At 49.2% G+C, this 16,462-nt stretch overlaps 1 protein-coding gene and 1 pseudogene across 1 annotated transcript in view; one reads left to right on the top strand and one right to left on the bottom strand.

The window, feature by feature from the left end:
* The window catches only part of ADA2 (adenosine deaminase 2), a 31,797-nt gene extending 24,961 nt beyond the window's left edge, over positions 1 to 6,836 (bottom strand). Inside the window, exons 1-3 of the mRNA XM_030815770.1 lie at positions 6,470 to 6,836; positions 4,092 to 4,311; positions 66 to 276 (exon numbers count right to left, since the gene is read on the bottom strand). Of these exons, the coding sequence (XP_030671630.1) occupies positions 66 to 276; positions 4,092 to 4,311; positions 6,470 to 6,791 (753 nt within the window). The 5' untranslated portion in view covers positions 6,792 to 6,836. The remainder of the gene's footprint in view (positions 1 to 65; positions 277 to 4,091; positions 4,312 to 6,469) is intronic.
* On the top strand, positions 6,796 to 12,511 carry LOC105740055 (annotated as a pseudogene).
* The last annotated feature ends 3,951 nt before the right edge of the window (positions 12,512 to 16,462 follow it).

The raw sequence follows: 16,462 nt of genomic DNA on the forward strand, positions 1-16,462 counted from the left end.
GGAGAGGAGAGCTGGGCGGAATGGAGAGGAGAGCTGGGCGGAATGGAGAGGAGAGCTGGGCTCACCGGCAGCAGCCTGGCTCTGATCTCCATGTAGAGCACGTTGTCCTCATAGAACTCCTGCATGCTCCGGAAGACATAGTCTCTGAACACTGGTGCATAATGGATGAGACCAGAGATGGTGAAGAAGATGGTTTCAAATTTCGACCAGACAACATTTTGGTTTGTGTAAATCACCTCTGGGTGCTGGGTCACCAGAGTGAAATTCCTCAGCAAGCTGTCCAAGACACAAAGTGGGGAGTGGCAGAGGCAAGATCCAGGACACTGTCCCCAGGCACCCATAGGACTGCTACCCACCTTTTTTTTTTTTTTTTTTTTTTTGAGACAGAGTCTTGCTCTGTGGCCCAGGCTGGAGTGCAGCAGCGTGATCTCAGCTCACTGCAAGCTCCGCCTCCCAGGTTCACGCCATTCTCCTGCCTCAGCCTCCAGAGTAGCTGGGACTACAGGCGCCCGCCATCGCGCCCGGCTAATTTTTTGTATTTTTGGTAGAGACGGGGTTTCACCGTTTTAGCCAGGATGGTCTCGATCTCCTGACCTCGTGATCCGCCCACCTCGGCCTCCCAAAGTGCTGGGATTACAGGCGTGAGCCACCGCGCCCGGCCAAGACTGCTACCCACCTTGCATATCCCAGCTAGCAGCACACCAGGATGCACCCTAGAGTGGAAATAAGGAAGGGGCAAAGGGGAGCATTCCCAGGCTCACGATATAAGCGTGGGTCCTGTGGCCAGGCAGCCCACTGCCTGCTTAAACCCTAACCCCAAACGCAGGTGACTGCTTAAGAGGAGAGCTCACCAGCCAGTCGCTCCTGGCTCCTGTCCTCCCTCTGTATGCTTGGCCAGTCTGACCCCACTGTACTCTCTAAACCAAAAAGCTCTCTCTCTCTCTCTCTCTCTCTCTTTTTTTCTTCCTATACCCACTGACAGGAAACTAGACCAAGCTCTTTTTGGGGAATGTTATGGACTAACCTGTGTCCCCAAGCTCCCAAATTCAAATATCGAAGCTCTAACCCTCATTTGGAGAAGGGAATTTTAAAGAGATGATTAAGATTAAATGAGGTTGTAAGGATGGGGCCCTACTCTAATAGGAAGGGTGTCCTTGTAAGAAGAGGAGGCTGGGCATGGTGGCTCACACCTGTAATCCCAACACTTTGGGAGGCCAAAATGGGTGGATCATTTGAGGTCAGGAGTTCGAGATCAGCCTGGCCAACACAGTGAAACCCCATCTCTACTAAAATACAAAAATTAGCCAGGCGTGGTGGTTCATGCCTGTAATCCCAGTTACTAGGGACGCAAGAGAATTGCTTGAACCCTGGAAGTGGAGGTTGCAGTGAGCTGAGATCACCACTGCACTCCAGCCTGGGCAACATAGCAAGACTCATCTCAAAAAAAAAGAAGAAGAAGAGACAGCAGGAGTGCACACACAGAAGAAAGGCCATATGAGGACACAGCCAGAGGCAGCCTTCTGCACGCCAAGGAGGGAGGTCTCAGGAGGAGCCACCCCTGCCCTGGCACCTTGATCTTAGACTTCCAGCCTCCAGAACCATGAGAAAATCAATTCCTTTTTTTTTTTGAAACAGGGTCTCACTCTGTTGCCCAGGCTGGAGTGCAGTGTCATAATCACAGCTCACTGCAGCCTCAATCTCCCAGGCTCAAGCAATCCTCTTATGTCAGCCCCCTGGGGTAGCTGAGGCTATAGGTGCGTGCACCACCACATCTGGTTAATTTTTTATTTTTTGTTGAGATGGGGATCTCACTATGTTGCCCAGAGTGGTCTTTCTTTTTTTTTTTTTTTTTTTTTTGTTTAAACAGAGTCTTGCTCTGTTGCCCAGGCTGGAGTGCAGTCGCATGATCTCAGCTCGCTGAAACCTCTGCCTCCCAGGTTCAAGTGATTCTCCTGCCTTGGCCTCGCGAGTACTGGGGTTACAGGTGCCTGCCAGCATGCACGGCTGATTTTTTTGTATTTTTAGTAGAGACAGGGTTTCACCATGTTGGCCAGGCTGGTTTTGAACTCCTGACCTCAAGTGATCCACCCACCTCGGTCCCCCAAAGTGTTAGGATTACAAGTGTGAACCACCACGCCTGGCCACCAGGCTGGTCTTGAACTCCTGGGTGCAAGTGATCCTCCCACCTCAGCCTCCCGAAGTGCTAGGATTACAGGCATGACCCAGTGTGCCTGGCTTGAGAAAATCAATTCCTATTGTTTAAGCCCCCCAGCCTGTGGTATTCTGTTATGGCAGCTCAAACAGGTGAATGAAGGGAGTGGAATGGAAATAACTCGAATCAGCACCCAGGTTTGTATCCCCGACTGGCCATTTACCAGCTGTGTGTCCTTGCATAAGCTAGTTAACCTTGCTGAGCTTCATGTTTCTCATTTCATAAAGGGAAGTAACCTCAGGGGAGCACTGTGTAGACATTTCTGTGATCAAACTAATTGTCACTTATAATATTACTATATAAGGCCAGGCACAATGGCTCGGCTCATGCCTGTAGTCCTAGCACTTTGGGAGGCCAAGGCGAGAGGATGGCTTGAGCCCCAGAGTTCAAGACCAGCCTGGGCAACACAGCAAAACCCCATCTCACAAATACAAAAATTAGCTGGGCATGATGGTGTGCTGACACAGGAGGATTGCTTCAGCCTGGGAGGTTGAGTCTGAAGTGAGCCGAGATTGTGCCACTGCACTCCAGCCTAGATGATAGAATCAGACCCTGTCTTAAATAATAATAATAATAATGATACTATACAAGTCTGTTAGGAAGTTGCTGCATCAGGTTTTCAAGATTTATCTTCCAGCTAGATTGTCATCACTTCAGAGCTAGGAACTTTTATTCTCTCTGGTCTTATTGAGCATCAGACAAATCTCATTTGCTGCAGCAATAGTGTTGCTGGCTGGGCACAGTCACTCACGCCTGTAATCCCAGCACTCTGGGAGGCCGAGATGGGCAGATCACCTGAGGTCAGGAGTTCGAGACCAGCCTGGCCAACATGGTGAAACCCTGTCTCTACTAAAAATACAAAAATTAGCCAGGCGTGGTGGCACATGTCTGTAATCCCAGCTACTCAGAAAGCTGAGGCAGGAAAATCGCTTGAACCCAGGAGGCAGAGGCTGCTGTGAGCCAAGATCACACCACTACACTCCAGCCTGGGTGACAGAGCAAGACCCTGTCTCAAAAAATAATAATAATAATAACAAAAATAGTGTTGCTGATAATGCTTTTTGTAGATTTTAAATACACCAGAAAACTACTACGGATAGAAAAGGTGTTGAATGCTTTTGTGGAACAAAGTATCCTGTAAGGTTAAAAGAAAAAGGTGCTCATGCTTTTTTTTTTTTTTTTTTTTGAGATAGGGTTTTATTTTGTCACTCAGGCTGGAGTGCAGTGACTCCATCTCAGTTCACTGTGGCCTCAACCTCCTGGGTTAAAGTGACCCTCCTGCCTCAGTCCCAAGTAACTGGGACTACAGGCACAGCACCACGCCTGGCTAATTTTTTTTTTTTTTTTTTTTTTTTTGAGACGGAGTCTCGCTTTTTCACCCAGGCTGGAGTGGCTCAATCTCGGCTCACTGCATGCTCCGCCTCCCGGGTTCACACCATTCTCCTGCCTCAGCCTCTCCGAGTAGCTGGGACTACAGGCGCCCGCCACCACGCCCGGCTAATTTTTTTTGTATTTTTAGTAGAGACGGGGTTTCACCGTGGTCTCGATCTCCTGACCTTGTGATCCGCCCGCCTCGGCCTCTCAAAGTGCTGGGATTACAAGCGTGAGCCACTGCACCCGGCGCCTGGCTAATTTTTTGTATTTTTGGCAGAGATGGGGTTTCACCATGTTGACCAGACTGGCATCTCCTGGGCTCAAGTGATCTGCTTGCCTTGGCCTCCCAAAGCGCTGGGATTATAGGCGTGAGCCACCGCACTCAGCCTTGCCTCATGTTTTATTAAAGCCAGATTTTTATCTATAGGTTTGTACCAAGGGAGACACCTACCCACTGCCACCCCATGACAGGCCTGGGACATGTGCTTTCTGAACTACTACTCACCTGTCATCAAACTCAGTGACGTTCTGCACCCGCTTCCGATAATCCTCCAGCAGAATCCACTTGGAACATTTTTCTGATGTACGGGGAGTTGGGTGAGCAAATCTGAACTGCATGATCCCCTTCGGGGTGAAACAGATGTGGCAGTGAGGCCTGTAGGTGACATTCCTCACGAGCCAGTCCATAGTCACGATGCCAGTGTCATGGAGGTGCAAGGCAGCCCCTGGAGAGGGAAGAAGAACGGTGGGGACAAAGGGGTGAAGTCCCATCCCAGGACTCCAGGGCTTGGGGACAAAGGGGTAAAGTCCCATCCCAGGGCTCTGGGGCTGTGGGGACAAAGGGGTAAAGTCCCATCCCAGGGCTCCGGGGCTTGGGGACAAAGGGGTGAAGTCCCATCCCAGGACTCTGGGGCTGTGGGGACAAAGGGGTGAAGTCCCATCCCAGGGCTCTGGGGCTGGAGGGACAGTGTGGATCACAAGAAGACGTGGGAGCAGAGGGATTTCTGTCCAGACATGTTTCTCGGAACTTGTTTAAGGCTCTAGTTTAAGGATGGGGCTTCCATGTCTCACTAATCAGGAGCCAGGGGTGATCTTGTCCAAGAGGGGCAGCATGGGAGAGTGAGAGGGCATCAGGCTTGGAACCGGAGAACTGAGGTTCAAGTCGGGGCTCCCATTGGCTTCTAGCTCTCCATTGGGAGCCCAAGCCTTTCGATGAGGCCACCCAACACTGCATGATGGGATACACTGGGATGAGCCCCAGGGCCACGGTCCTGTTCACACACTTGTCCTCCATCCTCTCATCCTGCCCCTCAACTCCTCTCCCACTGGCTTTTCATCCCCTGTGCTGGGTCTGTGTTTGTACAGCTTCTGGCCTGCAGGCTTTTCCAGTTGAGTCCCCATGCTTGTCCTCCCGACCAGACACCAGCTGTGTCCCTTGCTCCCCCAGGCACAGTGCATGCTGTCCCTCTGCACTTCTTGTGCCCATCGAGCCCCTGGCCCTGACACAAGCCCCTAGGCAGCTGTCCCAGCTGCATGAGCTATAGTGTGTTACCCTCTTATGCCTCCCAGCAACTGGGGATGCTACTTTACTGACCTCATAATTATTATTATTTTTTAAATCTCTATTTATAACATTAAAAGAAAAAAAAACAGCCGGGTACGGTGGCTCACTCCTGTAACCCCAGCACTTTGGGAGGCCGAGGCAGGCAGATCACGAAGTCAGGAGTTCGAGACTAGCCTGACTAACATGGTGAAACCCCATCTCTACTAAAAATACAAAAATTAGCCAGGCATGGTGGCATGCGCCTGTAATCCCAGCTACTCGGGAGGCTGAGGCAGGAGAATTGCTTGAATCTAGAGGAAGGATGTTGCAGTGAGCTGAGATCGCGCCACCGCACTCCAGCCTGGGCGACAGAATAAGACTCCGTCTCAAAAATAAAAAAGAAAAAAAGAAAAAAAAAAAAAACAGGTGTTGAAAAGTCTTTGTAAACTGCAAGTTGCGATTATTTTTACATTTTAAATTGACATTTTTGGCCGGGTGCAGTGGCTCACACCTGTAATCCCAGCACTCTGGGAGGCCAAGGAGTGTGGATTGCCTGAGCTCAGGAGTTCGAGATCAGCCTGGCCAACATGGTGAAACCCCATCTCTACTAAAAGTACGAAAATTATCCAGGTGTGGTGGTGCATGCCTGTAATCCCAGCTACTCAGGAGGCTGAGGCAGGAGAATCACTTGAACCCGGGAGGCAGAGGTTGCAGTGAGCCAAGATCGCACCAATGCACTCCAGCCTGGGCAACAGAGTGAGACTGTCTCAAAAAAAATTTTTTTTAATAAAAAAAAAAATCATTTTTTGGGGAACAGAGTCTTGCTCTGTCGCCCAGGCTGGAGTGCAGTGGTGCCATCATAGCTCCCTGCAAATTCCACCTCCTGGGCTCAAGCGATACTCTCCACTCAGCCTCCAGAGTAGCTCGGATTACAGGTGCACCACCACCCCTGGCTATTTATATGTGCAGGATGCTAATTATTTCATGTTTCATGGAGGTGAAACACACACTCCATGAAAGGTGTGTTTATACTACTACAATGCTATATCACATTGTATCCTATGTGGTAGCTTAGCCCCTGGGAAAACTATAAAGGGAATAGCAAAGCCTCAGGGCTGGATGCTTTTCCAATCCTGACTGTCTGCGAGTCCCCCAGGAAGCAGGGGTTTTGGTTTCCAACACCCTTTTCCTAGTCTACCCACAAGGACAGAGGAGCAGAACAACTGAGTGAGGCTTTCTCTGCTCCATCTAGAATAGCAACAGCCGCAAGCACAGTAATAGCCCCAAGATGAGTCCCTCTACCTTCCCAGCACCCCAAGCCACCCCTTTCCAAACCTTACCTTTTGGCATCATCCTTAGAATATTAAACACTTGACTTCTCTCAATGAGATGCTTGGCCTGGAAAAAGTGCATGCTGGGTGGGAATATCAGGGTCTTCATGGCCTCCTTCATCTCAGTGATTTTGAGCGTCATGAGCCTCTCATTGGCCTGCTCCTCCTTGGTGCTCAGCACCAGCCGCCCCCCGAGCCGCATCATCTTTTCTTTCAGCAACAGATGTGCCCGTGTTTCATCTATGGATAGAGCTGAGCCGAAGAAAGACATTGCCACAGCCAACAGCAAGAAGCGCAGGGCTGGCCACTCAGATGGGCCATCCACCAACATCGGGATGCCTGGACGAGAAAAGGCTCAGATGGAGACTCCACGGGACTGCAAAGGAGAGTGGGGGAGTGAAAACCTACAGATTTAAGGGTGGAACTCTGATCTTCCTTTTCTCGCCCTGCTCTCAGATTACCAGGAGGCAGGATATTGAAGCATTCTTCTTCCAGACCCCAGAGAAAAGACCTACAGGTACAGACAGGTAGAGGTTTCCCAATTTTTTTTTTTTTTTTTTTTTTTGAGACGGAGTCTCACTCTGCCGCCCAGGCTGGAGTGCGGTGGTGCAGTCTTGGCTCACTGCAAGCTCTGCCTCCCGGGTTCACACCATTCTCCTGCCTCAGCCTCCCGAGTAGCTGGGACTACAGGTGCCCGCCACCATGCCTGGCTAATTTTTTGTATTTTTAGTAGAGACGGGGTTTCACTGTGTTAGCCAGGATGGTCATGATCTCCTGACCTCGTGATCCGCCCGCCTCGGCCTCCCAAAGTGCTGGATTACAGACGTGAGCCACTGCACCTGGCCTTTTTTTTTGAGAAGGAGTTTCACTCTTGTTGCCTAGGCTGGAGTGTAATGGCGTGATCTCGGCTCACTGCAACCTCTGCCTCCCGGGTTCAAGTGCTTCTCCTGCCTCAGCCTCCCACATAGCTGAGATTACAGGCATGCATCACCACGCCCGGCTAATTTTGTATTTTTAGTAGAGACAGGGTTTCTCCATGTTGGTCAGGCTGGTCTCGAACTCCTGACCTCAGGTGATCCGCCAGCCTCAGTCTCCCAAAGTGCTGCGATTACAGGCATGAGTCACCGCGCCCGGCAGGTTTTCCCAAATTAAAGGTCACCATGAGGTCAAACAAGCCCTGGCTCATGCATAAAGACACTGCAATCTGATTTTTAGTAGTTCACTTTTATTTTATTTTATTTATTTTAATTTTTGTTTTTTTTTTAAGACAGAGTCTCGCTGTGTCACCCAGGCTGGACTGTAGTGACATGATCTTGACTCTCTACAACCTCCGCCTCCAGGGTTTAAGCGATTCTCGTGCCTCAGCCTCCCAAGTGGCTGGGACTACGGGCACGAGTCACCATGCCCAGCTAATTTTTGTATTTTTAGTAGAGACCATATTGGCCAGGCTGGTCTTGAACTCCTAGCCTCAAGTGATCCGCTCATCTCAGCCTCCCAAAGTGCTAGGACTACAGGCATGAGCCATCGCGCCCAGTCAGTGTTTTACTTTTAAATATAACCAGCATGCCTGTGGTCCCAGCTATTCAAGAGGCTGAAGCGGGGAGCATCACTTGAGCCCAGTACTTTGAGGCTGCAATGAGCTTTGATCTCACCACTGCACTCCAGCCTTGGCAACAGATCAAGACCTTGTCTTTAAAAAAAATTTTTTTTTATTAAAAAATAAAAATACGGCTGGGCACGGTGGCTCACGCCTGTAATCCCAACACTTCAGGAGGCCGAGGCGGGTGGATCACGAGGTCAGGAGTTTGAGACCAGCCTGGCCAATATGGTGAAAACCCGTCTCTACTAAAAATACAAAAATTAGCTGGGCATGGTGACGCGTGCCTGCAGTCCCAACTGTTTGGGAGGCTGAGGCAGGAGAATCACCTGGACCCAGGAGGCAGAGGTTAGAATAAGCTGAGATTGCACCACTGCACTCCAGCCTGGGTGACAGAGCAAGACTCAATCTCAAAATTAATTAATTAATTAATTAAATTAAAATAAGACCAGGTGCTGGCACAGCAGGTGGATTGCTTAAGCCCAGGAGTTCAAGACCATTCTCAGCAACATGTTGAAACTCCATCTCTACAAAAGATACAGAAATTAGTTGGGCATGGTGGTGCACACCTGTAGTCCCAGCTACTGGGGAGGCTGAGGTGGGAAGTTCACTTGAGCCTGGGAGATCGAGGATGCAATGAGCCAAGACTGCGCCACTGCAATCCAACCCGGGTAACATAGTGATATCCTCTCTAATAAACAAATGAATTGGCCAGGCGCAGTGGCTCACCCCTGTAATCCCAGCACTTTGGGAGGCTGAGGTGGGCAGATCACGTGGTCAGGAGATCGAGAGCATCCTGGCCAACATGGTGAAACCCCGTCTCTACTGAAAATACAAAAATTAGCCGGGCGTGGTGGCATGCACCTGCAGTCCCAGCTACTCGGGATGCTGAGGCAGGAGAATTGCTTGAATCCAGGAGGCGGAGGTTGCAGTGAGCCGAGATCGTGCCACTGCACTCCAGCTTGCCAATAGAGCGAGACTCCGTCTCAAAAAAACAGAAAAAATAAATAAATTAATTAAATAGCAAAGAAACAACAGAATGAAGAGACAACCTATTTTTTTCTTTTCTTTTCTTTTTTTTGGGGGGGGATGGAGTTTCGCTCTTGTCACCCAGGCTGGAGTACAATGACGTGATCTCGGCTCACCGTAACCTCCTCCTCCCAGGTTCAAGCGATTCTCCTGCCTCAGCCTCCTGAGTAGCTGGGATTACAGGCACGTGCCACCACACCCAGCTAATTTTTTTGTATTTTTAGTAGAGACGGGGTTTCACCACGTTGGTTAGGCTGGTCTCGAACGCCTGACCTCAGGTGATCCACTGGCCTCAGACTCCTAAAGTACTGGCATTACAGATGGGAGCCACTGTGCCCAGCCTTTTCTCAGCTCACTGCAACCTCTGTCTCCCAGGTCCAAGCAGTTCTTCTGCCTGAGCCTCTCAAGTAGCTGGGACTACAGGCATGTGCCACCAGGCCCAGCTAATTTTTTTGTATTTGTAGTAGAGACGGAGTTTCACTATGTTGGCCAGGCTGGTCTTGAACTCCTGACCTCAGGTGATCCTCCTGCCTCAGCCTCCCAAAGTGCTGGGATTACAGGTGTGAGTCACCATGCCCAGCCAGTGTCTTGAATAAGAGAAAATATTTACAAATTAGTAATCTGATGGGGAGCTAATATCCAGACTATATAAGGAAATCAAACAACTCAACAGTAAAAGAACAAATAATCTCACTTAAAAAACTGGCCGGGCACAGTGGCTCACGCCTGTAATCCCAGCACTTTGGGAGGCCGAGGCGGGCGGATCACGAGGTCAGGAGATCGAGACCATCCTGGCTAACACGGTGAAACCCTGTCTCTACTAAAAATACAAAAAATTAGCTGGGCGTGTTGGCGGGCGCCTGTAGTCCCAGCTACTCGGGAGGCTGAGGCAGGAGAATGGCGTGAACGCGGGAGGCGGAGCCTGCAGTGAGCAGAGATCTCGCCACCGCACTCCAACCTGGAAGACAGTGAGATTCTGTCTCAAAAAAAAAAAAAAGCCAGGCGCGGTGGCTCACGCTTGTAATCCCAGCACTTTGGGAGGCCGAGGCAGGCGGATCACGAGGTCAGGAGATCGAGACCACGGTGAAACCCCGTCTCTACTAAAAATACCAAAAAAAATTAGCCGGGCGTGGTGGCGGGCGCCTGTAGTCCCAGTTACTCAGAGAGGCTGAGGCAGGAGAATGGCGTGAACCCGGGAGGCGGAGCTTACAGTGAGCTGAGATCGCGCCACTGCACTCCAGCCTGGGCGACAGAGCGAGACTCCGTCTCAAAAAAAAAAAAGAAAAAAAAAAAAAAAAAAGCCGGGCGCGGTGGCTCAAGCCTGTAATCCCAGCACTTTGGGAGGCCGAGGCGGGCGGATCACGAGGTCAGGAGATCGAGACCATCCTGGCTAACACGGTGAAACCCCGTCTCTACTAAAAACACAAAAAAATTAGCCGGGGGTGTTGGCGGGCGCCTGTATTCCCAGCTACTCGGGAGGCTGAGGCAGGAGAATGGCGTGAACCCAGGAGGTGGAGGTTGCGGTGAGCCGAGATCGCGCCACTGCACTCCAGCCTGGGGGACAGAGAAAGACTCCGCCTCAAAAAAAAAAAAAAAAAAAAAATGGCCGAAGACCCAAAGACCTACAAAATGGCCAATACGTATACGAATAAATGCTCAGAATTTTTTCTTTGCTTGCTTGCTTTCTTTTTTTTTTTTTTTTTCCTTGAGACAGGGCTTACTCTGTTACCCAGGCTGGAATGCAGTAGCATGAGTCCACATGGTTGGACTCCAAAGCTCACTGCAGCTACAACCTCCTGGCTTCAAGGAATCCTCCCACCATACCCTCCTGAGTAGCTGAGTGTAGTACCACTACACCCAGCTAATTTTTTTTTTTTTTTTCTGAAGAGACAGGGTCTCACTATGTTGCCATGGCTGGTCTCAAACTCCTGGGCTCAAGCGATCCTCCTGCCTCTACCTCCTGACATTCTGGGATTACAGATCTGAGCCACCAGGTCCAGCCAACATTTTTTCTAATCATTGGGGAAATGCAAATCAAAACTACAATGAGATCATCTCACCCCATCTCAAAAAATGGCTATTATTTAAAAGGCAAAAAATAACAGATGCTGGTGAGGACGTAGAGAAAAGGAAGCTCCTAAGGCCGGGCGCGGTGGCTCACGCTTGTAATCCCAGCACTTTGGGAGGCCGAGGCGGGCGGATCACGAGGTCAGGAGATCGAGACCACGGTGAAACCCCGTCTCTACTAAAAATACAAAAAAATTAGCCGGGCGTGGTGGCGGGCGCCTGTAGTCCCAGCTACTCGGAGAGGCTGAGGCAGGAGAATGGCGTGAACCCGGGAGGCGGAGCTTGCAGTGAGCCGAGATTGCGTCACTGCACTCCAGCCTGGGCTACAGAGCGAGACTCCGTCTCAAAAAAAATAAATAAATAAAATAAAATAAAAAATATATATTTAAAATTAAAAAAAAAGAGAAAAGGAAGCTCTTATAACCACTGGTGGGAGTGTAAACTAGTACAGCCACTATGGAGAACAGTAGGGATATTTCTCGAAAAACTAAAGATAGAACTACCATACGATCCAGCAATCCCATTACTGGGTATCTATCCAAAGGGCAGGAAATCAGCATGTCAAAGGGATACCTGTACTCTGGTGCTTATTGCAGCACTATTCACAATAGCAAAGACATGGGAACAACCCAAGTGTCCACCAACAGATCAACGGATAAAGAAAACGCGGCAAGTCCATCTACCGAAGCACCGGGGAGTGTCGTGGATGCCTACGAGCAGGTCCAAAAAGGACTCCTAAAGCCGAAAGGCGTCGCAGAGCTCAGAGTGACCAAGTGGAAGAAGAAAAACAAGGACAAAGACAAAGCTAAACTCCTGGAAGCGATGGGAATGAACAAAAATAACGAGGAGGAGAAGCAGCACGGCCTGGACAAGTGGACCCCAGCCCAGGCAGCCTTTGAGAAAATGCAGGAGAAGCGGCAATGGAAAGGATCCTCAAGAAAGCATCCAGGTCAGGCTTGGTGACTCACGCCTGTAATCCTAGCACTTCAGGAGGCTGAGACGGGCAGATCACCTGAAGTCAGGAGTTCAAGACCAGTCTGGCCAACATGGTGAAACCCCGTCTCTACTAAAAATACAAAAAATTAGCTGGGTGTGGTGGTCTGTGCCTATAATTCCAGCTACTCAGGAGGCTGAGGCAGGAGAATTGCTTGAACCTGGGAGGGAGAGGTTGAAGTGAGCCAAGATTGTTCCATTGCACTCCAGCCTGAGCAACAAGAGTGAAACTCCGTCTCAAAAAAAAAAAAAAAAAAAAAAGAGAGAGAGCATGCAAAACCCACAAGCAGAGAGTGGAGGACTTCAGCAGACACCTGGACACACTCACGGAGCATTACATTCTCAGAGTCAGCTGGACGAAGTAGCCGCCTGCTCCCAGTAGGGAGCAGCATCGAGGGTTGGCAAAAGGCCACGCTGGGGTTGTGTGTGTTTCCTCTGGTATATTCTAGAAACATGGCTTTACACACACCCTCGCATCTTCTGCTACAAACTGCTTTTCGAAGCTGTGTACCCTCATTCTGGAACTTGATTAAAGTAAAATTGTCCTTGTACTCAGTTTAGGTTTCTTGGCAACATATAGAAGATCCACCCTTTTAGTTGAGATGGAAAGTTTCTAAGTTTATTCAGAGGTAAAGCCCATTTCTGGGTCCGTACCATGTAAAAATGTTTTTATCCCCGAGTTGCATCTAACGCTCTGAGGCCAGCCAGCTGTCTTCTCCAGGATGAGATGGACTCCAAAGGATAAGGAGCTAAAGCCAGGGTGGCCTGTAGTATGCAGAGCTCCGCAGGACCCAGCATGGGTGCCCCTCCAAGCTTCCTCTAGCTTGGGGCCTATGCTGTTCCTGCAGGCCCCAGGGAAGCCATTTGCAACTCTATGGCCTTCAGACTTCCTCCTCAGCCACCTGGCCACTGAGACAGCACAGCCTGGCTGGCAGAACAGCCACGTAAGGCAAGAATGGAACACACACACTTTTTTTTTTTTTTTTGGAGACGGAGTCTCGCTCTGTCGCCCAGGCTGCAGTGCAGTGGCGCGATCTCGGCTCACTGCAAGCTCCGCCTCCCGGGTTCACGCCATTCTCCTGCCTCAGCCTCTCCGAGTAGCTGGGACTACAGGCGCCCGCCACCACGCCTGGCTAATTTTTTGTATTTTTAGTAGAGACGGGGTTTCACTGTGGTCTCGATCTCCTGACCTCGTGATCCGCCCGCCTCGGCCTCCCAAAGTGCTGGGATTACAAGCGTGAGCCACCGCGCCCGGCCTGGAACGGACACACTTCGTTCCTTTCTGAGCCCATTCCCCAAAACCCTCCTTCCAGGTACTTCTAATGGGTATTGCCACGGCACACATTGCTAATGGATCACAGCATTCTTTGAAATGGAGCCCAGATACAGCCTGCCTCTCAATCCTCAGCTGGGGGCTCCTAGCAGCCTCTTGTATTTATTCAGAGTTGACACATCACACGGAGCCTGTCTGGCATTCCTACCCTAAGGATGCCTCAGGGGTGACAGGACCAGGGCAGAGCACAGTACAAACAGACATGGGTGCAGTCAAATGGGAGGGCCCAGGCATCCGTCTTGGAGGGCTGGGATTTTGTAGGGCCTGTGTGTCCTGGTTGAGGATCAAACCGCATATGCTATTGGGAGAAACGATCTCTGTTGACGTACATATTGAAAGAATAACGGAGGCAGAAGAGAAAAACCAAGTGTGGAATTTGGGGTTCTCCTGTGTAAATTACACAAGAAAGCAAAAGCCAGTTATTTAAAAAAGAAAGAAAATGTGGCATATATACACAATGGAATACTACTCAGCCATTAAAAAATGAAATCACGGGCCGGGCACAGTGGCTCACGCCTGTAATCCCAGCACTTTGGGAGGCCGAGGCAGGTGGATCACGAGGTCAGGGGTTCAAGACCAGCCTGACCAACATGGTGAAACCCCGTCTCTACTAAAAATACAAAAACTAGCTGAGCGTGGTGGCGGGCGCCTGTAATCCCAGCTACTCAGGAGGCTGAGGCAGGAGAATTGCTTGAACCCAGGAGGCGGAGGTTGCAGTGAGCCGAGATCGTGCCATTGCACTCCAGCCTGGGCGACAGAGCAAGACTCCGTCTCAAAAAAAAAAAAAAATGAAATCGCATCATTTGCACCAACATGCACGGAACTAGAAGACATAATGTTAAATGAAATAAGCCAGACACAGAAGGACAAACACCGCATGTTCCCACTCATATGTGAGAGCTAAGAAAGTTGATCTCATGGACATAGAGAATAGAAAGATAGACACCAGAGACTATGAAGGGTTGGGGTAGACACAGGGGATGAAGGGAAATTAGTTATGGGTACAAATAGGTACTTCAAGAGGCTGAGGCAGGAGGATCACTTAAGCCTAGAAGTTGAAGACTGGCCTGGGCAACAAAGCGAGACCCCCATCTCTACAAAAAATTTAAAACTTATCGGCAGGCAGATCACGAGGTCAGGAGTTTGAGACCAGCCTGACCAACATGGTGAAACCCCATCTCTACTAAAAATACAAAAATTAGCCAGGCGTGGTGGCGTGCACCTGTAATCCCAACTACACAGGAGGCTGAGGCAGGAGAATCGCTTGAACCTGGGAGGCGGAGGTTGCAGTGAGCCAAGATCGCACCACTGCACTCCAGCCTGGGGAAGAAGCAAGACTTCATCTCAAAATAAATAAATAAATGTAATAATAAAAATTATCCATGTGTGGTGGTGCACACCTGTACTCCCAGCTACTCAGCAGGCTGAGGTGGGAGGATCACTTGAGTCTGGGAGGTCAAGGCTGCAGTGAGCCATGATGGTGCCATTGCACTCCTGCCTGGGTGACAGAGTGAAACCCTTTCGGCCCCACTCCCAGGAAAAGAAAAAAAACCTACCGTTAGATAGAAAAAATAAGTTTTAATGTTTCATAGTAGACTAGGATGACTATACTTAGCAACAATATTATATATATTTCAGAGTAACTAGGACCGGGCGTGGTGGCTCATGCCTGTAATCCCAGCACTTAGGGAGTCCGAGGCGGGTGGATCACAAGGCCAGGAGTTCAAGACCAGCCTGGCCAACATGGGAAAACCCTGTCTCTACTAAAAATACAAAAACTAGCCATGTGGCGTGTACCTGTAATCCCAGCTACTCAGGAGGCTGAGGCAGGAGACTTGCTTGAACCCAGAAGGCGGAGGTTGCAGTGAGCCGAGTTTGTGCCACTGCACTCCAGCCTGGCAACAGAGCAAGACTCTACCTCAAAAAAAAAAGAAAAACCACATACATATATAGAGAGAGACTCAAATAAAATGGATTAAAGTTAAAATAAATAAATAAATATAATAACAAATATAATCAGAGCACAAGATCATAAGACATGCTTCAACCTGAGAAAGAAACCAAAACAAAACGCACAGAGATAAGGAATTGAGAGGAAACAAAGCAACACAGGAAATAAAAGAAAAATCTGAAAGAACTGTAATTAACATCCTTAAAGACATAAAACATTGTGTGTGTAAAACAGGAACAGGAGGTGATAAAAAATAGAGAATTAGAAAGAACTTTCAGAAATTAAGAATAGCAAAGCCGAATGTTTAAAAATTTACTAGCAATATTAAAAATGAAGTTAAAGAAAATATTTTTAAAAGTGAAGCAAAATAGGAGAAAAGAAAATGAGATGATTATTGGTTGAGGAAATCCAACACCCAAATAACAGACATTTCAGAAGGAAAAAGAAAAAAAAAAAAACAGGTGAAGGAAATAAGCAGATAAGGAATACAGGAAATTGCCCCAGAACTGACAGTCTCTAGATTGAGTACCGTGCACAGCACAGTCAATCATTCAGTGGCCACACCAAGGTACAGCATCTTGGTATTTCAGAGCATTAGCATTAGAAAGGATTATCAAAACTTGCAGAGAGCAGCCAGTGCAGGGTGGCAATGAGCAGGGACTGAAGGAAGTTAATGAATTCAGCATCTCTCCACACAAGGCTCTATGCTGCTCCTTTACCTGGGTTATCTATTTGAATTACATTTAAAAAGGGGCAGTGGCTCACACCTATAATCCCAGCACTTTGGGAGGCTGAGGTGGGCAGATCACTGGTGCCCAGGAGTTCGATACCAGCCTGGGCAACACAGCAAAACCAAAATACAAAAATTAGCCAGGCCTGGTGGATTAAACCTGTAGTCCCAGCTACACATGAGGCTGAGGCATGAGAAGCTCTTCCTGAACTTGGGAGGCGGAGGTTTCAGTGAGCCTAGATTGCACCATTGCACTCCAGCCTGGGTGACAGAGCAAGACTCTGTCTCAAAAATAAATATGT

This window comes from Nomascus leucogenys, chromosome 7b (assembly GCF_006542625.1).
Source record: "Nomascus leucogenys isolate Asia chromosome 7b, Asia_NLE_v1, whole genome shotgun sequence".
Lineage (NCBI taxonomy): Eukaryota > Metazoa > Chordata > Mammalia > Primates > Hylobatidae > Nomascus > Nomascus leucogenys.